General features: G+C 36.4%; 1 protein-coding gene across 3 annotated transcripts in view; it reads right to left on the bottom strand.

The window, feature by feature from the left end:
• Positions 1-481: 481 nt before the first annotated feature.
• The window catches only part of TACR3 (tachykinin receptor 3), a 39,033-nt gene continuing 15,360 nt past the window's right edge, over positions 482-24,154 (bottom strand). For all 3 annotated transcript variants that reach the window (XM_014265449.3, XM_005484704.4, XM_026791996.2), the window contains 3 exons: positions 23,176-23,326; positions 5,697-5,893; positions 482-2,844 (listed from right to left, as the gene is read on the bottom strand). In XM_014265449.3, coding sequence (XP_014120924.2) covers positions 2,529-2,844; positions 5,697-5,893; positions 23,176-23,326 — 664 coding nt within the window. In that variant the 3' untranslated portion in view covers positions 482-2,528. The remainder of the gene's footprint in view (positions 2,845-5,696; positions 5,894-23,175; positions 23,327-24,154) is intronic.

The following is a 24,154-nucleotide window of genomic DNA, read 5'->3' as shown; positions in this document are numbered from 1 at the left end:
GGAAGCTGCTGTCAGTCACAGCTTTTGCTGTGCTACTTGTTTAAGTGTGTAGCCCTGCATGTTCTTGGGGGCTGAGACACAGATTGATTTGCACCACATTATCACTGTAATGTTTTGTTAAAGCAATGCTGTGATTATAGGGAGAGATTTCTCAATTTATTATGCAGGAATATCCTGTAACTTCAGAAGAACTATAGAAATGGTGAGGGTGTTTTGATACCTCTAGCCCACGAAAATATAGAGATATTATCAATGGATTAGTTGTCCAGGACGTCATATCATAAACACCTAAAGTGAAATTGTTTCACTAGAGGTACAAGTGTTTGGAGGCCATCATTGCTTTCTTGATATTTGACAATGAAAAATCCTAAATGTTACATGAAGATGATATTTTATACATTTATGCTGCTGTACTTTTATATACAGCTTTTTAAAATTTATACTCTACATTTAAAAACAGTAAATTTATCGACACTGATTTTGTAATAGCCATGTTAGAAAAGACTGTTTATTTAACAAGTATACATTTTTTTCTATTTATGTTTCTCAGAAGTTGTACATAAGCAGACAGAGGACTTCACAGCATGTGTTTGTAGTACATCACCATCAGGTTAATATACTTAGCATAATTTTTTGTTTGTGTGTGACTATCCTGGATCTTCTTAAAAGAGTTGCTAAAAACCTGGGAAGATTTAAAGTTCTTAAAACAGAGTATTTAAAGGGAAAAAATTCACAAGTATTTTATAGGCATTGCATGACACTTGCTGGATTACTACACACTAAAAAAAGACAAGGAGAAATGAGAGCATGACACTTACAATGTTGGAAAATACCTGTTTTTTAGAGAAATAGACTGTTGAAAAGCATGGACCAACATTTAAAAGGGAAGTCATTAATGAATGGATTTTTTCAGTGGATTTAATATCAGGCCATAGATAGAAAAAGTGTGAGTATGGAATTGTGATTCATATTTGTAAGAGTACAATATTCTGTGATCAGGTTCTTCAGTTATTCCGTACATGGAGAATTTAATGTTTCAGGTTTATGTATTTGAGGGTATTTTACCTTAGGATTTTGATGTACTGATACCACAGTGCACTGCAATCACTATACAAGTACAAGTTCACACTTAGCAGAACGTAACAATTGACTATGTACATGAATCACAATACAAATATGATTCTTGTTTTACTGATCTTGTTTGATATGCTCATGGTCACAATGCTGATCATCCCCAGTTGCTGGGAAGTAATGTGGACTAAAGCCAGCTCAAGCCTTTGTCTCTTCAAATGTCTCTTTATTATTTGCTCACCTTTGGTACTGTGTTGGATTCAGCCAGATAGACCCTGTCCTATGCTTGTTTGGCTAACTCGGGAAGACATTCACACTCTTGTTTGTATTTTCATCAACTGGCAACAAACATTCATGAAACCAGTCTATCCATGCAACTGACACAGTCATTTAACTAAGACTAAGGCTGCTCTCTGGTCCCTTTTTTTGTTACATTCAGCTTCCTCTGCAACAGTGATGGTAAGTGGATTTTGTCTGAATTCATTGGGAACATGTCTGTGTAAGGATGCCTAGAATATTTTCAGAGGCAAGCACAGGACTGTTTTTGCATGCATCAAACTATGGAAAATTTGTGGAAAGAGCCCAAATAGGGTTTTTTTCCCAGTGGAAGTTTGTCATCTTGAGTCTTGTTACTTTATCTTCTGCTGAAAAGTCTGTTGCCACAGTCTTATTTTTTCATATGTGAATCTCCAGTTTAAAATCTTTTGGTCTTTCTAAAGTCAATCAGAAGGGTTCTGTTAAGGTCACTGAGACAGACCTTACCCATAGAACTAAGAAACAAAGCTGTGAGAGATTCATCAAAGCAACATATTCCCCTGGAAGTACAATGCCATTAGAATCTAATGTTTACTAATATGCAAACTTTGGTAGAATTAACTTAGTCTCTTAGTCATGTTCTTATATACATTTGTAAAATTACTGTTGCAGAGAGAGCTGAACTGCATTCATGTGAACTTAATGTTATCTGTTTGTCTGGGAATGGAGCTAAATTGTGAAGCAGCTTAATAGACTTGGGGCTCATTAGGTGTTCATTATAAATACATCTTTATAATCAAATATCACATAACTTTGTTACTGTAGAATTAATACACGTAATGGAAAACAGTACATTTCTGCTTCAATAAGTAAAGGAGCCTGTTACGTTTTGGTAAGTCAAACATGAATGCCACTGGTCAGAGACAACTGAAACAAAGTTTTTAATGCCATTGGTTTATTCTGGATAATCCCTACAAACATTGTTGTGGCTGAGGTGCAACTATGCTTTTGGACTGAGACATACATAGGTCTTCAAATTCCTCTTCCTCTCCAAAACAAAAAAAAAGATTTCCCAAAAATCTCACAATATTTTTAGCTAGGGTTTATTAGTGGAATCTGGTTTGCTTTCCTGTGGTATGGATACCGAGTTCCAAACTAGGAGAACATTGTCCAGTGTTTGCCCTTCTAGCAAAGTGAAATGTTTAGGAATAAACATCTGCTGATGTATGCAGTGAACTGATGAGGCTTGAGGCCGTGGAGACAGTCTTAGAATTCCTCTGTGAGCAGCCATTGAAGTTCAGGTCCCTTGGAGCTGCTCTTTTCTTATGGCTGGCATGCACACTGTCTCCATCGTTGGTGTCCAACACCACGGTCATGCTGGACTCCATCCTGGACACAGCATAGAGGCTGCTCTGCCGTGTGGGGTGGAACCTGGCTGCCTTCAGCTCCAGCTCCTCATAGCTGGACACCTCAATGAAGGGGCACCAGCGCAGAGCTCGCTTGAAGCCAGCTCGGAACCTAGGAGGAAAGAAGCCTTGTGAAAGCCTGGGCTTGCAAGGCCCCAGGCCTTCATCTGAAAGCACAGAGTGCTGCCAGGATACTGACTTGGCCACTTATCCTGCCCCTACGTCTGGGTGGGCTGAAGTCAGTGGGAGTTATCTTGACTGAAATCAGAGTAGGACAAAAAAGATAGTGGTAACTCATTTCAGTTTAATTTTCTATATGCTGTCCTTGCATTTTAACACTGGTGTTTTCCTTATAATGGATTTCCTATCTTTTGCCTCTGCAAAGTAAACAAACACTAACTTTCACAGAACTGTCTTCACAGAAATTGTTTTGATTTGACCTCTAATGAGATCTGCACCTATATTTTCATCTTTTTTCAGCAAGGAACTTCATAACTTTTCTGTGAAGTGCCATCCCAATTTCCAAATTTCAATATCCCTTCTGTGTTTCTCTCTAACAGGGATGCTTATATGGGAATGAGTTAATGATTAATAATTGTTCATGTGAAATATTTGGAAAATAATTTTTAATAATTAAGAGGATCCTAGAAAGTTGAAATCTGAATGTGAGCAATCTATAAACAGGCATTTTGAGGCTTTAGAGCATCAGTGTTTGCAATACTCATACAGAGACAGGGATTCACTGTAAAGGCCATTGTTACATTTTGTATGTATGCATTTCCAGAACAAAAGCTTAATATATTAATTATCACCTTGACCTAAAGCTTATCTTCCTCCCTTTTCTTGCTGCTCTTGTTCTGTTTAAACAATCAGCTCTGTTGTTTATCCTGTCTGTAAGTTTTTTTGGAGCAGTGATTAAACTACCACAGTGATGACTGTAGGTAAAAATTCAGATCAAGTGTTTAGGTAAAGTTAACAGATCTCACAGACGTGACTTTTTCTTCCTCAAATTTTAAAGTTGCCATGCAGTTCTCACATGATGACAACCGAGCAGGTAGGTTGCTATTCAGCTTCTCTGTTTACATGCAGTCCAAATTTTGGAAAAATACTGAAAGGACCTCTAAAGGAAATGGATTTAGGGACAGGAATTGTAAAACCAAACCATCTTTTAACTGTATTACTTTTCTTGGCACTTTCCATCCTCTTTCTAATTCAGGGCATGTTTTTTCTTCATCTTGAAATAATGCTCTCTTTATCTAGATACATAATATCCTAATTAGCCTGGAAGATGATGCTGGGGATAGATGTTCTAACTTTGTCTGATAACTAGATCCAGCAGAGGCATGAATTGATCTGACTCCCAGCAACAAGCTCTATTTTCCTATCTAATGAAAAGGAAGCAGATATTCTGGTATCTTCATTTCAATATGGAACTTAATTATAAGAGCACTGTCACCAGGACTTCATTCTTGCATCAAATTCTGGAAAAGATGACCTTTAGTATGCCTCAAAATATTAATTTTTCTTTGACTGTATTATTTAATCCAGACATTTAATTATGCAGTTTGCAAGTGTCAACGTAAGCCACATCAGAGATGTTATTTTTTTATAAATACTTATGTAGTTGTGCCATAAAAAGTTTTTGAAGAAAATGGGATTGGTTTAGAAGTTTTATGGTGGTAACTGCAAAAAATGAGGCCTCATTTTTCCTTGTCCTTGATTTTGCAGACACTGGACACTTAGTGAAATTTGGTTTCTGTTGAAATTAATGGAAAATATGCCATTTGAGTTAGTTTTGTTCTGGCACGCTAAAACCTTACCTTGTCTTTAAACAGTTGTAAATGATGAAAAGCTCATCAGAAGGCAGAAGGCTCTATGAATTTTGTCATTTGCCTTGTCTTTTTAAAAGATCATCAATGGAATTGTCGTAAGTTATCCTCATCAAGAAGGATGACACTAGTGTTTTTGCACCAATAAAAACTCGTTAGGATTTGTTCACTTCATTTTTTATTAGATTCCTTTTGACAAGTACTACATGATCTTTAGTTGGGGTTTAGGAATACTGTGCAATATTGCTATAAAGTTTGACCGTAATTAAACTTTGCACTGGCTGCTAAGTCAAAAGAGATTTAAAATAATATTTAAGATTACTTAATCAATACTGATTCGTACTGACTGAGTTTGTGAAGTAATTAATTGTTCCTGGTGTTCTTTATCCAGTAATGCTAGAAGAAATACTGGTGAATAGGATGGCCAGGATGAGGTTTGTGTAGATCCTGGTCCTATAAATTGAAATGAAAGATCTGAGTCTATTCTGGAATGCAGTAGTCTCAGGCTAGCAAGTATCTGTACAATGCTGCCAAACTCAATAGGTGCAGTGCCTTTGAAATTCAGAGCATAATGTGTTGCTATCAAACACTACTGTAATTTAGTATTAAGTAATGAGATTATAAATATTTGTATAATATTTATCAACCTATTGCAGATCTTGGAGCGCAGTAGAAATCTAATGCTGAGATCTACAGAGCACAGTTAATCACATTTTGTATTGCATTCTTCCAGCAAAACAGAATTTGGTACACAGTTGGTGAACACACAGCTTGCAGTCTATATCACTGATTACCATCTTCTTTATTTTTATATTTTGCAAACCAAAACCATTAAAATGCTATAGGTTTTTAAAGAAAAATTTTGGGGGTGCACATGGAAAGGACTGGTTTTTGAAAACTGCATTTTGCTGTCAAATTTTAAGTAGACCAGAATATTTACTGGAAGTCTGCCTCTGGGTTTTTGGGGCTTCTTTTCAAGTACAAACCTTAAGAAAGTTGTTTTTTTTTTTAAATTTATTTTGTTTTTTCCCGACTAACTGCAATCTATTTAAGTGAAAATTCTGTGTCTTTTTTCCATTTAAGCAGTTTATGTTCTTGGTGAAGTTATGCACCTCATTTCATAACCAGCTCTTACCTCTTATTAAGACAGCAGTAGATAATGGGATTGTACATTGTAGAGCTCATGGCAAGCCAAAAGCTGGCTAAATAGATTTGCTGAATGTATTTCCACCGGTTTAATTGTTGATAGATGCCAGTGACTATGAAGTAAATGTGGTAGGGCAGCCAGCAGACGGCAAATGTCAGCACAACCACAATCATCATTTTTACCACCTGAAAGAAGTAATAATGTTATTAAGCCTTTTTCGTTTGGGCTAGCATTTCAACATCCATTAATAATCTTCTTGTAATTAATTTTTAAGGTTAGTCAAAGGAAAGCTGAAAATGCTTTTTTATACTTTTTCCTTTTAATCTGACTCTATTATTTTTTTCTTGACTGGAGATCCTCTCTTTCTGAAAAAAAAGAGCAAGAAAACCTTTCCTGAAGTTATTTGTGTTGATTTTTGCAAGTAATGTATTTGGCTCTCTAAAATATCACTTCTTTTTTGTACATCTAACCATAGCATAAGCTTACAGTGTGTTTTATTTGGACTTCTCATTTTGGCCTTTATTGACCTTGCTGTCTATTTTTATTGTGGTCTGCAAGTCTATTTCTTGTCCCCAGTTTTTAGATGTGATTTGAATGGATATCTCTACGTTGTAGGAAATGAGCAACTGCAGCATCCTGTGTAATTTCAGAGCCTAACAATTCCCTTGGCTGGTGATCCTTATTTGTTGTTTTCTGCAGGCATCACATCTGTTAGCTACCATAGTTTCCAGTGAGCACAAATGAAGAGGGGCTCTGCTTTGTGCTCCAAACACGTGAGGAAAACTTGCAACTCATGTAAAATTTTCGCTCCCACATTTCTTTTTTCAGCTATGTCAAATACTAGTCCAGATACCATTTTCAGCACAATATGTCACATGTTTACACCACAGGTTTTCTTTTTGTAGCTGAAACGGAACTAGACATGATAGATCCATGCTGGGAAGTCTCTTGTTCATTTGTACTAGTGAATACTGAGGAATAACAGGGATCTCTATGAACAGTTCCTGTATTTTCTCTGTACAAAGTGCCATTTCATACTGTTTCTAGTTTTACCAAGGGAAAAATCCAGAGAGCTGAAATTTGCCATACTTACACGTGTTTGGTTAATGTTTTTATAAAATTCCAACTAACATAATTAAATAATTTTACATATAAATGTTATGGTATCCTCCTTAACTCTCATTACATCTTCCTATGGGAAGCATAAAGCAATTTTTCATTTAATAGCTGGCACCAATTAACAATCTTTCTTGCTGGATGGGACTGTAATGTGCAAGATTTTGCTTATAAGAAGGCTTATTGTTATATATATGCACTGATCATCATTTAAAGGCAAAAAAGAGACATCTGGCCAAATATAAAACATTTATAATAGTTGGTTCTTCTGAAGCACTTTTCATCAGTTAACTATAAATCATCCTGTGAGTAGGAAGATCAGTTTTATAAAGGAAAGCAACACACCAAAGCATGGTATCACTTCTGCCTTTCACAGGTATGTCTGTCTATATGCGTCTAGGCATATATAGAAGTTTATGGGACTATATATGTGATTTATGGGGTAGGGGGGAAAAGGTTATGATTTTATGTGGACAGAAACTTCTGGACTAAACTATGTATGTGAAGTGATGCATAAGATATGTTGTCAAATCAGTCTATCATTAAATGGCATTGCTATTTCATTGCTTTTGACGTAACTTCCACTGTTCTGCTGGGGACTTACACCTCTGCCTTGCACACATTGTATAGATAGAAGTCTTAATTCTGTAGTTTTACCATGTTACTTCAACTCCCTGTCATTGATTTACAGGTGCCCTTTGCTTGTTGTTGTGTTTTTATAGATCTGTCAGAAATGATAAGTGTTACTTCAGCACCTTTCAGGATTTCTGTAATTTCAGAACACTTGAGAGTCTTCATTATTTATTTTGATATTTAATTAGCAGGCCTTGCAGTTCCAGCTGTGCATGTGAAACTGTTCCTAGAATTAGTCATCACTGGAATATCATAGGTACTGAATGAAAGGATTTTGTGTCCAAATTTTCAGAGTGTAAACAGGTCAATCTGTATTTACAGCTTACAGTTCATCTGTGCAGTGCTTGAGAACCAAAACAGTAAAGCATCCCAGCAACAAATGTAGCTCAATCTGGTTGAGCTTAATCTGTTGTAGCTTAATCTGTGTCACTCATGCCCCAGAGATGCTGGAAATCACAGAAAGAGTCCATGTTGCCTGTTTGACCCACTCAATTGTGTCAATTTTTTTCCAAAAGAAAGTTGTTTGTCTTTTTTCTGATATCCAAATGCTCATTGTCTAGTTTTCTGTGAGATATTGAAGTGAAGGCAAGAAGTGCTTCTAGAGTCTACTGAAAGGTCTCCTAAAGCTAATAAACCTTCACAAGCTGTACGGAAACCAGCTTTTAGATTTCAGCTGCTGCACAAATTAACTTTGAAGGAATGAAGTTTCAGTTTAAATTACTATTAAATACAACATTTCAGGTTTTCTTCAAGGGACCAGAAATCCCAAACTTTTACCCTGCAAAGAAAATCCAAAATTTTTCTTGTCACAATTTCAGGCAATTCAGTTCTAATTTTGAATGTTTTAAGTTTTGAAATGAAAAATGCCAAATCACCCCCAGAGAATTGCATCTTTCCCTGCAAGGTTACTCTGTTGTTTAAAACAAAATACTTATAGTTTAAAAGAGTGAGGTTCATATAAGGCTTTCTTATTGCTGTTTCTCTTTGGAAATCCATGATTAAATATTAAGTCATCATCCTTCTGAAAGCAGAAATTTCTGAACCAAATAGTCTAACTAGATAACAAGCTACAGATGATTTTAGATGGACATTAGTGTTTGATTTAATTTGTGAAGTAATGAGTCACTTGAATGACAGACAGTGAAGCACATTACATTCTTAATAATTCAGGTTTGCATGTCATTTTAAGTATTTATATAGTACAGTGCACTTATTGACATATTTCCTACAAGAAGATAAGTGAGATGTTATAAGTCTGTGTGGTGTGAAATTGTTGGAAACAGAAGGCAATTAAGGTTAAATTTGAAGTCAAATGCAAAAATTGTGAGAGGAATCAAAAAGACCTAGTCTGTTCTCATGTCATCATCTAAGAATGACTATGTGTTGGCAAAAATGGAGGGGAAAAAAAGAATCAGGAGAAGGAGGGAGATTATTCCCAATGTCCTTTTCCCTTTCAGGGAGAGGCACACACTGGAAGGCCATACCTTCCATTTTATAGCTGCAGTTCTTGTCTGTAATGTTGGTCTTTCCAGTATAAAGTTTCATTTCTTGATTATATCAATAACTATGAACTGAAAGTGACTTCAAAGTCTTTAAACCCAGGGCACCTTGAGTTTGCTTGGAATAAATTCTGATGAACAAGTGCCTGTAAACCAACAGAGAAAGTAAAACAAACAGGCCCAGTATGAATTTACCACAAAAACTTGATTGTCTTTTCCCAGTACACTGTGGTGTTTCATTAGGAAACCCCAGTGACACTTTACAGGTCCAACTGCAGACTATAAAAGACCTTCAGTTGTTTTTTTACTACTTAAACCTGTGACTGAAAAAAACCCAACTCTTTTTAATAGATCTGTTCTGTTTCACTTTTTGAGATATTACTATTTTCCAGTTGCTTTTTCTTCTGTTCTGAGTTACAAAGAATTGATTAGAAAGGTTTTCTCTTGTGCATTAGAAAACATTTCTAAAGCAAGAAAATGACTGAATTCAGCTACTTAGCTTAAAATCTTGTTCTGTTCCTGCCACCATTTCTCCACAGAGCTTTCCAAAATGTGAATTTCAGTCAAAATCTTTTATCCCAGTGGCACCATTTTCTCCTGGTGTTCTGTTCAATCTGCCTCTGTGTATATTGTGGGCAGCATGACTGGAGGAAAGAGGATTTTTTCTGTTCTAGGCAATACTTTTGTTAAATGAGTTGCACTGAGTCTCTCAGTTATGCAACCTTCATGCAAGTCTTGAGGCTTGATTTGTAAATGTAAAATCAAGGTATTTATTTTTATACATTGGTTTTCATCAACCAGTTCTGCTGATACTAATGCACTGCTGCCGATGTCGAAGAAAAACTCTGTCTAGAAAAACTAATTTATGTGCTTTCTGGTCTTTATCCATTCCTTAAATCCTTTCTGAGTAAGAAATATTCTTTCATTAATGAATGTAATGAGAAAAAAATGTATATGAAAGAGCAAAAACGATGTAAGTTCTTTGGAATTGGAGTTTGCACGTTTGCCTTTGCTGTGAAACATTTGGAACAGTAAAAGTGAAAAGGAGCTAATAGATTCTGCTGCACTTAGAAAAACCAGCAAGTACATTTATTTTTCCATACTGTTTTTATTTTGCATGAAGAATAGCTAGAAGAGTAGTCTGGTTTAAGATGTAGCATTGAGAGCAGCTCTTGAAAGATTGGGAATAATATATACTGTTCTGAGAGACTCAGTTGCTGCTGGAGGAATATTGCCATTCACATTGCAAGGCAATGAATTGCCAGCAATACCTAAGACTTGGACCCTGCAATCATTTCCTTTTCAATCTTCTCTGCACCTCCTTATTGCCTTTCTAAGTCATCTTTGATACTGCTGCTTGTACAAGTACAGGAATTTCGCTTTTGATTTAATTTCCACTTATGTCACACAGAACAATTACTTTCAGAACTTTTACTCCTGGGTTTATGCAGATATGAACGAGAAGCAAATGATTTAAGAATCCAAGGAGTGTAAGAATGTCTTGTTTACCCTCTCCTGGATGTTTTTTATTCATGAACATAGCTTAAACACAGTTCACAGATAATCCCTGGAATCATAACTTTGGCCCTGTACTCTTGGGAGAAGTAAAATACCACACTAACGTTTCACAAAGTATTTCTCCCAGCATGTTAGGATGCAGCCAGTAAATCCACTTCCCAGTCCTGGGGACATACATGGCACTTATGCATGAGGCACCAGAGAGAAAGGAACACTAATATGCCTTTTGTTCTCCATGATGCTTATTTGGAGTAAACTATCTCTCTTCTGCAAGGTAATTCTGCTGGCAGTAGTACAGAGATGGAGCTGACTTCTGAGGTACCAAGTGCTTTGACTCACTCAGGGATTTTCTGTGTTCTTTCAGCCCATAGGAAAGGATGGATTATCAATAGTTGAAGGAGATGCACATTTAGGAGGAGAAAGTATGAGAACTCTTGGAAGTCTTTCAACCAGATAAGGTATTTGTCAGTTCCAGTCTTCCAGATACTTTTAGTCTTCTGACTTATGTTTTCCATCTGTTTTTCTCAGTTATTTGAAATAAAGAAACTGTTTTTAATTTCAATTGGCATAATCCCTTGTTGCAAACAGAATTAATAACCATTTATTTTTTAGTTAAGCTCAAAAGTTCAAAAATATATTCTTGTCTAGAGTGAAGTAGTTTTTAATTAGTTTGCTTTCTTCCAAATTCACCAATGTGGGACTCCCCTCAAACCAAAGCAATTCTGACATTTTTTATGAATGGTCTCAGCTACTGCTGTTTTAAATTATTTTCCCCCAAAGCTTCATAGAACACAGATTTGACAGCGATTTTGAGTTTCTCTCAGCATGTCAAGAAATATCTGTTCCATTGCAAAGAAGAGGTAAATATTTTGCTCAGAGTTTTATTTTCCTTGAGAATGTGTGATTTTACAAGCATCTGACTGGGGGCAAGGAGGAAAAGTTTCCACAAGTTTCGTTACTTTATCCAAGAAGAGATGTCTCACTTTCTCACAGGAGATTGTTGAGTGTTAGGCAATAGGCTCATGTCTGCTACTCAGCCTAAGAGAGTTTTCTGTAAGCTAGACAGCAAGTAAAGGTAGGTGGCCTTTATCATTGTCTTGGTCTTAAGCATTGAGTGGCATAAGAAGTTTATGTTCTTTAGAAAATGACTCTGAGTGCTTGTTGTGGGATTGGTGTTATTTGGCATGATTATCCACCTGAGATCTAGTTCTTGGAAAAAAGTAGAAAAACTGATTAAGTGCTTTTGTGCTTAAGATTCATACCACCACTTATTTTACAATACTTTCCTTTTTTACCAGGAGTGAATGATGGGGCAGAATTCATTTCCAGGCCTCCAACCAAATATGTGATTTGGTGTGGGGGGAAATAAAATAATAATATATTTTGGTTTTTTTTTTTTTTTGCTATTAGGGGTAATTAATTCTGAAGTCCACTTTGACATAATTCTGAAAGTGTTCTGGAACCTTTAATCCTCATTGTAGGCTCAGTGTTTAAATTAATTTTCCATGTAAGACTTCTGAAGGAATGGCTCTAGTGAATGTTCTCTATTGAAAATTATTCTTATGTATTGGACACTGCAATAACCAACTAATGCTATGATGAATTATGCAAAAGTTGCATACCATCCTACTTGTGTTTTACTTTATGTGGGCTCCTTATAATGAAATCTGTCCTCCTGAACCTAAAATGAAATGGTTACCTTTTGTTATCTTCAGAATAGGTGCACAGACTCTTATTTCATATGGAAAGACTACTGTTTGAATTGTTTTATTTCCACCTTATTCACCTAGGGGAATTAAATAAGAGATTTATATAATTAGAAGCCATTTGAATGTTTACCATATTTCTCTAGAATTTTGGCACAAGAAAATAATGAGAAGTAATGCAGATTGTTTCCTACATAGTTTGAAAAACCTCTTCTCTTTTCTGTTGATAAGAAAATAACTATGAATTATTCCTGAACTGTACTTATTTAAATTGCATGACTAAATTCTGTTAGAGAAAAACACAATAAAAGCTATTTTTTAGTTGCCATCCTAATTATTCATTTGCAGTGGTAAGAGCATCTTCTCTTTCAAAGTCTGAAGAAAAAACTTCTATTACCACCTAAGAAAAAAAAAAAGGGCAAAAAATTTTAATCTTGTTCCCTAGTCCATTTTCATTTAAATTGACTTCAGATGAAACTGCTAATGTCAGTGAGGTTGAGGTTTATATTTTCATTTTCATGCACCTAGTTTATTTTTGTCATTCTTCAAATGACTGCACAAGGTTGTGAATTTAGTAGGAGAAGTAGACTTGTAACTCCCATACAGAATATTTTGGAAATACTTGGTCAATAAAAAGTATTGAGAGAGTAATTGCTCTGGTCAATTACTGATGAAAAGTATCAGGAGTCATGCTGATACGTGTGATGACAATGCTTGTCATTACCTTGACAAGCATTTATTTTTGTAGAGACAAGCATTCCTTCAAGAATTGAAGTATCCACAGGGCTTGGCCATAGTTGTCAACACATTGGTCATTGTTGCACTGGTTTGATACTCCTGTGGTATCCCAATTTGCGGAATAAAGTATGAGCTGACCCATGCCAGGGTGGCTGAAACTGTTTCCTAGGAAACATGCTTTAAAACCTGGGGAAGTAAACTACTTCTATCCACCCCAGAAAATTAGTAATTAAATAAAGGTGCTTTGAATAGGTTGCAGTACAGAATTATTAATTCTAAAGAATTATATTCTTGAGTGAAAGGATTAGATTTGTTAGGACAAGGCATTAATAGACATAACATAGACACCTCTCTGTGTGGAGGTGTGTAGATTTCTGCTTTAACTCAGAAAAAACCTGTGCTGGAGTTACATTTTGTTTTGACATGAAGAGCATCCTGTAACAAATGCCAAAGTGTGTGGGTGTAGTACTGGAACTGCAGTTCTGTTCTGCTGAATATACAGGTCTTGGCTCTGCAGTCCTCCAAAATGAGTGATCTGTATCAGATTTCCTGGGCTTTCCACCACACAGATGCTTGGCAGTGTTCTGGAAAGCTCAGCAGACTGAAAACTCCTGCTAAAATTTATTTGTTCATGACTTCCCTACAGGGATTTGATGAGGAAGTGGCTTCTTATGCACTCTCTCTGTATATATGTGTGTGTGTGTATATATATATGTGTGTGTGTATGTATATATACACAAATGTGTTTTTATGCACCCATGTACACACAAGAATATTCATGTGATCATAATTTAGCATATGTAATGGGATGACTTTGACTGCAGATTAGATGATACAACAAAAGACCTTTTGAAGTTTCCAAGGTTGGTTTATATGCTGGTGAAAAAATTTGCATATAACTTGAAGAACACACTTTGTCCTGAATGTGGCATTTTAAGGTTATTGTTCTGGAGGGACAGGTCCCAAACTTGAACTTGGGGAGAACTGCAAAGAAGAAGTGAAGTCTATCTTAAACCCAGTTCCATCATTTGAAACATGAAGATCTTAATCTCCACGTTGAAAATCTGATTGTTGAAAAAGAGATACTTGGCTTTCATTTCTCTTTCTTGTAGGTATCTTGGTTTTATTATTAACAAACATGTATAGTTGAATTCAGCAATGCATTTGAAAACACACTGAGCTCACCTACATTAGAGTGAAGCATTGTTGAAATTTTTTGTCTCTTAACCTAGTGTTACTTCCATTCTTAAATATATGAGGCACTAGTAAGCAGAAATTTTTGCCCTAGGACTGTGCCTGGACTTCATAATTCACATAAATTTTCTGCCAATAGTGATGGAAAATATAAAAATAATGAGAAACATCACAGCAACTGTAAGTGCACAATTCTGAGCCTAATCACTGACCATGCAGAACCAGTCTCTTAAATCTGCTCCTGACCTGGAGATGTTGCCAGCTGTTCTATAAAAATGTATTGACCAGAAAACTTTGTCAGTAAATAGGTAAACTGGCGAGGCTTATGCACAGTATAAAGCCATTTTTAGTATTTATTCTGCTTTTACTTCTCTGTGATTGCTGCTTGAAGCATGGACGATGGGTGTGGAAAGATGTGTTTGTTCACAGGGCATAGCTGAGTTTTAGGACCTTGAGGCAATGAATGGAAACTGGTACTGCTGCTGAGTGTTCTGTAGCTATTTGGAGATAGAGAGCAGAGAAGAGCAATAATTCCAATAATTTTGTTATATTTCACTGTGTCAGTCATGTTCAGAGAATGATCAGGAGGATGTCTGACTTTATTTCTACCTCAGTACGAAATCTTGTTCAAAGGTATGGGCAGATCATTAAAGAGAACAAATTGCTAGGAAAAAAATCTTGAAAAAGAGAATAGGTGAATCCTTTTTTTCCTGAAGTTCTAAGACCATAAAACACCTCTGTAAAAAATATTTTGTGTTTAACATGCAATGACAGTAATTCTCCTATACTCATGCCTCAATTTTTCCCTTGGCAATTTCTAAGCATTTGAAGAGTGAGACTGTGAAATAGAAATCATGATTCACAATATTAATAGTTACTTTGCTCATTCCCTACATTTTTGGTGGGTTTTGAGTCTATATACTTGGTAATAGAAAGAGTTTACAGAACTTTTTAAAATGTAAAACCAAAGATTATTGGTTATTCTGCCTCATCCTAATGGAAAAAAAGGTGCCTCTTTGTGTGTATGTGTTTAAGGAGGGGGTCATACATTGTCATTAATGTGATGACTGTGCAAGAACTTAATTGTAAATGAAAAGCCTAAATCAGGCTAGTTTCATGTTAGTATTCTGTATTCTTGTGGAGATTTTTGATAGCTATGGGAATATATTACTGGTCAAAATAGTAACAACTATCTTATTCTGCAAGTATTTTCACCAGGAAAGATACTCATGTGATTTTATGACCCTCATTACCCTTTGGAAGTTTAAGAAAAACTTAGAGAAAATAGGCTTAAAAAAAAGTCCTATTCTGCAAACTTTTGACTGCAATAGCAATTACTTGCAAATAGAGACTTTGACTTTAGTGTTAATAGCAACCTGGTGCATCTGGCAGGGTAGTTATCTTTATCATTATGGAACAACTGCTCAAAATGTTAGTGGGACACTAACATTTGCAGTTGGGTCCAATGACCTTGTTAATGGCCAGTCCTGGCTCACACCTGCAGAGCCATGGAGAAGGGCAGCAGGCAGGGTAAGCATCTGTGCTCTGTAGGAAGCATGTCACATCTCCTCGTGTAACTTAGTCCATCTACATGGTTACAAACCTTATTTTAGGCATTTGTTGCACTTTGTGAAGCTTAGCTTCATTAGGATTGGTTTGCATCTACCATATTAAGAAGGCTATTTCATAATTCCTGTGAATAGTCAGAGTTAAGGATATCATAGTGAGAGGTGCCCTGAAGCAGAATGAGAGGAAACCTATCTTTAGTTATTAATGTTTGTAAGTAATTTTGCCTGTTACATTTCACTATTGATTTGGGAAACACTTTCCACTGGAAAGGTAGTTGAGAGAAAAAAAAATTATTGAAAGTATTTCATACTAATCTCTCTCTAATCTGGGGTATGTTCTCTAAGCATCAATCTTGAGATCTACCTAATTTCATGTGTTAGGAGTTTTGTACAGCAAAATAAAGGCATGCCAGATAAATTTGATGACAAGACACTTCTGAGCAACTGTGCTGCTGCAGAAGTGAGAAGGAACTGTGATGTGGAAGAACTGTGGAAGCAGAAATGAAGTTTCACAGTGCTGTTCATATACTTTGTATGGTACCAGTAGTGATTGTGTCCCTGGTGGGGTGCTGGCAGTCACAGATATCACAGAGCAGATAGGAACTGCTGCGCTGGTACTGTGCTAGTTTTGATGCGTTGTTTTACAGTGTATGTCCACAGGTAGCATCATACTCAGCAAAATTCTGGGATTTGCTCAATTAAGGACTAATAAAATTATCTGCTGTGAATTTGTTTGCCTGTTGTGAACAAAAGAGGAGGAGACAAATGTTATTGACTCATTATAGCAAGACCAGGTCATCCATTTCATGAAAGGAAAAAAAATGAAATATTAGGATGTTCCAGATGAGGCATTCTCAGTAGAAAACAGGGAGTTACCCCTGTGCACGACCATGGTGACACTACATTGCTGGCTTTCCTTGTCTGGTTTTGGTCACTTGTTGCATAAAGATGTTATATAAAAGAAGATTAGAAGCACTAGTTTCATTTATGTAACAAATGTAAACAAAGACTGAGAAGAAATGGACATAAAAAAGCATCTGTAAACATAACACCAGTGAGGGATGTTAAGTAATTAATTAAGCTAACTGAAAATAATGGCATGGAGCTGTCTATAAAGAATTTTAGCTGGAAAACTGAACTCTGTGGTTAGTGAGATTTTTACAAGATGGAGATTTAAGATGATATCAATGGAATTCTCTAAGAGTTGTTTGTGGTGACAGGCCTGAGGGCTGGTTCTTCTTCTGTTTTCATTTAATGTTTTACCATTGAAAGTACACAAATTGACACTCAATGAATAAGTGGAGAAAGCACTGGGCAGCACAGTTCGACATCTTCCAGTGTCTGGAAAACAAAGGATGAGTTTGTTTTCTAAAGAGCCTTTAAAACCATTGGAGAATTCCTTCTTCCTGTTTTCTTTTTCCTTACGTTAAGTAAGAAATGTGACATTGTCAAACACATAACTTTTCATGACTCATTGATATGAAAATTTTGAAAAATGTTTAATTTTGAGAGTAGCTTCACAAAATCTGAGATACATGGCTATGTGATTATAACCTCAGAGGAGACTGACTTAAAAGTATGAAATAATAAAGTCAGACTAACCACTTCAGAAACTTTTTGGTCACTTTGTATTTTGCTTAGGGGAAACACAATGTATGAGCATTAGCTGCCACTTTGATATTTTTGTTACACCCTCAGTTGCCTGAGGAATTAATTAGGGACATTTCTAGGTAAGGACTGCAGTCTTTAAAAAGCATCTCTGTTTCTATTGATTGTTGGCTGATAACAGAGCAGTGGACTGCCCAGAAGTGATGTAGTTGGGGCAAGTTGTTCAACCTCATATTACTAAGCCTTTTTTCTTTTTGAATGTGCTGAACAATGATTGCTAAATTTGTCAATGTGGCTGCACTTAAGTACACCTGTGGCTTTCAATCATGATAGAGCTTTGGCCAGCAAGATGCTCACTGTGCATCAGCATTTTGGATAAATGGTAATTTAACTGTAGCTGTATGAAATTTCAGCTAGTCAAGCCACGCAGCCACTCACACATTACAATATAAGCCATAGTGCTGTGACTGTTAGATCACTGAGATCACCTCTTCTTAAAATAGTGTTTATTTCTCCAGCTTAATCTTCTACGTTAGCTCTCTTCTAGTATTTATTTAGTCTGTTTTGTACTTTTTCATTGCCACTCTCTGCAAAGTCAAAGAGAAGACGCATTTACAGAAGATGTATATCAATGGACCAAAAAATTATATAGGCCCCTATTTTTGGCAGGAGATACACAGTATTCCTAGCAAACTGAGCTTCTGCACCTTGTTACCCCACAACAGGATGGGCAGGTAGTTTCACATATCACTCCCAGAAATGTAAGATCAGCTAAAGGGAAGAGGTGTGTCTGACCACCATGGCAGTCATTCCTGCCTGGGTGCAAAAGCACAAATGAATCTTCAAGGTGGAAATACTCATGACCCATGAATAAATAAATGATGAGGAAGGCACCATGGCAATGTAAGTTCTCCTCAGCAGACATCTGTTGCATGGCAGGTCTGGGTGATCTGTAGTCTTAGACTGTATGTAGGGTGAAGATGCCTTCACTGTACATACAGGGTGTTCTAGGATTTGCTTCTCTTTGCACACCTAAATATGTGTAGTGAATATTTTGACATGTGTGCAGCCTTGGTAAACCATTACCTGAAAAAAAGACCATAAAATTGTGTTTCTTACTGTCTGACTTTTAAAAACTAGTCACAGGTGATGTTTCAGTATATATAAGGATGTCAGCTGTCAAGATTGGGCTTTCCCTTGAAATCTGTAGTACAAATTTGTGTAGAGTAGTTGACTGCAGAGGGGGATTTAATTGAATTTAGGATAATCAAGTTAAATTTGCTTTCTGCTGCATTAAACTTCTATTCCCTATGTCATTTTGAAAATGACATATAAATATAAGGTAGTGGAGACTACAGTGCTGATTCCCATGCTGGGATAAGCTGGAAGATGGGTTGCTTAAATAACTGGTTTTAAATAACTGACTGAAGATTTTAAACTTACCATGTCTTTATGCAGTTCCATGAGGAAGCAATTGCTTTCCAACCTTGAAGAAGTCTGAGCAAATGTGTAGGATAAAAGTGAAGTTTCAAGATGGTGTAGGAAGTCACATGCAAGACAAACCCTTGTACCCAGAGTATCAAAACATTTTGTTTCACATGGCTGGATGCAAACTTTCACAAAAGTTTTTATGAATGGAGCAATATCTAACCCTAGTCTGTCTAGGCTTAGTGTTGCTTGTTAACTAGAAGGATCTCTGATTTTAGGGTTAATTATTGGCTATCATCTGATCAGTGAGTTCATAGTGTAATATTTCATCACCTATTTATTTTGAATAAGCTTTATGTGATGAGTAGAGTCTTGTTTTTTCAAATCTGTCAGCCCATAATTCAGTATTTCAAGAGTTTTGGTGCCATACTGCAATGTTTTATGCTTTGACTTCTTGGGTTTTTTTTTTCCCTTTTCTCTTTTTTCCTGCCTCTTCTCCACAATAAATTACTCCATAGAGAAGCAATTAATCTTCTTTTTTTCTGGTCTGACATGTTTGGCTACTCTTTAATGCCAGCAAAAGTATCATTATTTCTAACTAGTGCTTCTCTTTGTAAAGTGTGGTATAAAATACATATTAATGTGTTTTCATGTAATTTATTCATATGTAATAAAGAAATAAAAAAGGAAAACCTGCATTTTTAGTGGCACTAAAAGCCAGTGAGAAATCAGAGTGTTTTTATGACTACACTGCTATGTAAAAACAGGAGCATAAAGACATAGGACAGTTCCTTCTAAATCAAACAGCTCCCCATCTATCCTACTGTTCTGCCTCAGAGGCAGTAGAAGGTGCTGTTTACCCTATGAACCTGGCAATTTTCCATCTTCTATTTTCCTGATACTGTCCCAGCGCCCAGGATTGTATTAAAGAGGAGGGCATCTCTGATTCATCCTTTCAGTATCTACTTGGACATTAGGGAGAAATTTTGGACATCAGGAAGGATTTCTTCATTGAAAGGGTTGTCAGTCATTGGAAAAGGCTGCCCAGGGACGTGGTGGAGTCACTATATCTGAAAGTGTTCAAGAAATGAATGGACATGGCACTTAGTGTTGTGGTCTGGTTGACGGTGGAGACCAGTCAGAGGTTGGACTTGTTGATTGTGGAAGTCTTTTCCAACTTTATGATTTATGAATTTATTGCTTGTTAATTTTTCTAAAACCTTTCTGAAATCGGTGAGATAATAAGCAACTGGCAGGAGAACCTTTCAGATGCCCTTTACTGACTTTTAAATTACACTTTCTTAAAGTGCTCTCTCTTCTACCAGCCTTGTGCTCCTTTCCTATTGGCTCTTGCATTTCAGGGTTTGGTGACCAACAATTCTTCAGTCACTTTATCCACTACCTTTGTGTTTCTCTAAATGCTGACATCTTGTCCCTTGGCCTCCTCATCTCCAAACTAAAAAGTGCAGGCCATTTTAATCACTTCTTAAGTCCTTTGATCATTTTTAGCTGCCCTTCCTTGGACTTTCTCTAAATCTATGAAAAGAAGGGGAAAGGAAAAAAGAACAAACCAGAGAAATATGTGTGAAGTGTTCATACCGGAGTTCTCACAGAGGCTGTGAGAAGCAAGCATATGGGACTTGTTTTCTCATTTCATATTCAAAGTTGAGAGAAAGAAATACATTGAAACAATGTGTCTTTTAATCAATCTTCATTGCTAAAATAAATTGAGATGACACCTCAAGGTATGTTAGGAGAAGAAGAAAATGCAGAAGTATAAGTGTGGAGGAATGAAATTTACTGAAAAAGATGCCTGGTGACATACTATCACAAAGTAACAGTCATAAGTAAAAGGAACAGTAAAGGAAATACGGAAGTTAAGGAGAGCATTTTCTGCTGCTCTGTATTCTTCCCATTGTGGCCAGGCTATAGCATGAAATAAATGTTCTTTTTTCAGCAAACTGTTGTATCAGAATTGTACATCTTGATAAAAACAATACTAACTGATTTTACTTGCAGTACATTATTATTCCCTCTTATGGTTTAAGTAAAGCTGAAAGAATGATTGGGACTTTTTAGATAGCAAAAGCAGGATGTGGAGACAACATCTGAGCACAAGGATTTGCAGTGGATATAAAGAACATTTTGGCCTAGCAAATCTTATAATAATATTATGAGACACTTGTACAAACTTGTTATGTGTGACACCACTGAGACTATAATTCCATATAATGAAAATAGAAATTGCAGGAGAATAGATGATGTTCAGCTGGACATTAGTCAGTCTCATGCCAGGGGCTTTAAGAAGAAGGAATAATGGCTGCAAAGTCCCCGCATGTAGCAAATATTCAGAAGTTCAAAAAACTGATACCAGGCAGATTTAAATGGGACAATCCCTGAGATATTTGAGCTGTGTGTCAAGGAAAAAAAAAAAAAAAAGGTTTTTGTAGTTTCATCCAGTCCTGAATTTCTAAATATTTGGTCTTTGACCTTACCGATACTAAGCATGACTTTGTGTTGTCAAGCCTACAGTGTGCAGTGTGAAATTCTTTGAATCCTTCATCGCCAATGAAGGAATGATGCTTTCAGGAGGATTCAGACTGTATTGCCCAATCATATATAGGACGTGATGAGACTATCTGTTGAACTAGTAACAACTTCGTCAAGCTTCAAATCTTTTGCTGGCAAACATTGTTTCTTTTAAAGGTCTTGCACCAACTGTTCACTAACTTCTTAATATTAAATACAATTTCAAACAACCCTAATCAGACACCTTTGTGCTGTAACATTGCCTGATATTAAACAATCAGATATTTTATATTTCTCCTTCATTATAAGTGCACAGATTTTCCATATGTCTTGATACCTATATACTAAATAGCAAGAGAAACAGATTATTTCTCTGTCTGAAAAGGGCAAAGCACTAGCTCTGTTATAAGAGGCGGGCTGAGTTATGGCTTTATTTGGATTCCAGTCTGTTAGTTCCTCTCCATGAATAACCAATTATGATTCATCTTTCCAAATACCAGTTATTTCATAAATCCTGTTGGAGAGCACAGCAGTGTAGCTAGAGTGCTGTCATGGAGCTCTACCCATAAAGTCACTGATGCAGTTATAATATATCTGCACATAATTTAATTCCCTTGTTGCATGTCTTGAAGGTATGCATCTCTGTACTCTCACATTTAAAATCCTTTAATTAGGGATGCTTTTCCTTGTCTCTTGTATATATTTAGAATTCTAAACAGGTGCTGCTTTTAAAGTATTCAAGGGATTTAATTGGGCTCTCTGTTTCATATAGTAGAAAACAGATTTGGTCTTCAGAGACCTCTAGTTTCTATGTCACAAGGTGATTTTTTTACTTAGTCATTTTGATAACAGGTCCTGCAGTTCTGGCATGTCCTGGTTCTGCAATAATTTAATAACTTCCCTTCCACATTTGCTTTTGCAAGATGTATCTGTTACAGAAAGTTATTTCTGCAGTGTCCTGAAAGAAATGAAAATGTTAGTGTTCTCCAGAATTTGCAGGAGATCTCATGTTCTGTCAGGACCCAATATGCCCCACTCTGCTGTTGCTGCAGCCCAGTAGCATATTCCACTGTTCAAACATACAGCAACAGGAAGCAAACTGGGCAACTGAAAATGTGCTCATCATTGTGAATTAGAAGTTTGTATTAGGGTACGATTTTTTCAAGTCTGAAAGGTTAAATAGATTTTAGTATAAAAAATTGTGTCAGAAATAAAAATGCAGAAGGCTGTCTTACTAAATAAGAAAAGTTAGTTTAAGAAAAAGAATGTTGTAGGAAAGAAACCTTCATTGCACTGCAACGTTAGGAAAACTGAACTGGAGATGGTCAAGTAGTTCATAAGCAATCCCAAATCTAGTTAGTTTAAGCAATACCTACAGTGAAAGGGATTGAAAGAAAATATCTGGGAAAACTTGTTTGCATTTCTCACAATAAAGTCATTGTTTAAAAATCTAATTTATATATTACAAAGAGGCTGATCAGTTCTTATCTCAAATATGCATGGACCTTGATCACTTCACAGTTACAGCAAGATTCACTTTTGTTTCAGTAGGATAATAATCTTATCTAACAAGAGCTAATGGTCTGCTAGCCCATTGTTCAAAAGTCAGTATCTTAGCTCTCTGAAGGCTAAACTTTTTTGCCTTAGCTTCCACATAGCAGGCACAGTCTGTGCTGCTACATGTGGAGTAAGAAGTTAAAACCCAAATGTTTCCTTTATTTAATGACAAACATTAATGTTATGAAAAGAACAGCCAGTGAACAGAGAAGACAACTTGTCAAACTTAATCAAATTTTGTATTGAAGCTGATCTCTCATTACTGCTATTTCAGGTGATTTGGTGTTTCTGAAAGAATTTACTGTGATATGTTGCAACACAATTGCAGATGATTTTATAAGTATTCACTTAGTGGGATTTACTGGAACAGTACCTTTCTCTTCGCTTTGAGCTGCTCGTGATATTTGTTGGATGTGTCGCCTGGTATTTCTCCTCCCCAGAGGGTAATTCCCACCATGGAATAAGTGATGCCCATGATGAGCAGTGGGAAGCAGTAGACTAGCACAATCACAATAACATGATACCTGCAATGAAAAGATAGTAAGGTGGTAAGTGCCTTCAGAGGAGCTATACCAATGGAATGGGCTTCTAGAAGTCAAGACTTCTATTTTAGCACAAAGCATGTTTTATATTAACTGGCCAGTCCTTGGTGTTTTCACTGTCTTTTTGAAAGTCTGGAATTGCGCTGCAAATTTATGTACATTTTAATGCATGTGCTTTGTGGGGTATCTAATGCTGAGCCTGGACTAGTGTATTATGAGTGACTCTATGGTTATTCTGATTAGCGACTGCAGAATAGGGTGGGTTTGTCCATAACTAGATGAGTTGATTTAATTGCACAACCAAGTATCATGAGGGAAAGCTAGGCATTTGGAGCTCTAGTCTGGACCATAAAATAAAGAGGAAAATAAGTATTTTAGTGATATATTGATGCAAAAACTCTGGTAAGAGTCCTATCACCCAACGTTCTTCATATGGCAGATCTGTGCACACAGACAACACAAATCTGTGTGCAGTATAGTCACTGCTGCTGATGTCAGCACTGGGAAAACAAAGATCATTTCTTTTGCCTCCTGCTAGTTCCTGGTTAAATGTCAACTTCAGATGAAATCCTAGTGAATGATAAGTGAAGGATCCCCAACAGTCACTGAGAGTGACCTTCCTGCCCTAAAGAGAAATGTCTGTGAGTGGCTCCTAAAGTGATAAAAATTATATGTGACTAGGATGTCTTTCACCTGCCTCATAAAGAGCAAAAGGTCAAATTTGATTCCAGATAGTTACACAGACTTTCAGCCTTGAACACAATATTTTTCTTAAATGTCAGTGATGACATGAAAGGATAGATGCCTAAG

Source organism: Zonotrichia albicollis, chromosome 5 (assembly GCF_047830755.1).
Source record: "Zonotrichia albicollis isolate bZonAlb1 chromosome 5, bZonAlb1.hap1, whole genome shotgun sequence".
NCBI lineage: Eukaryota > Metazoa > Chordata > Aves > Passeriformes > Passerellidae > Zonotrichia > Zonotrichia albicollis.
The sequence above is the reverse complement of the archived record's forward strand: the minus strand, read 5'-3'. Positions and strand labels throughout refer to the sequence as shown.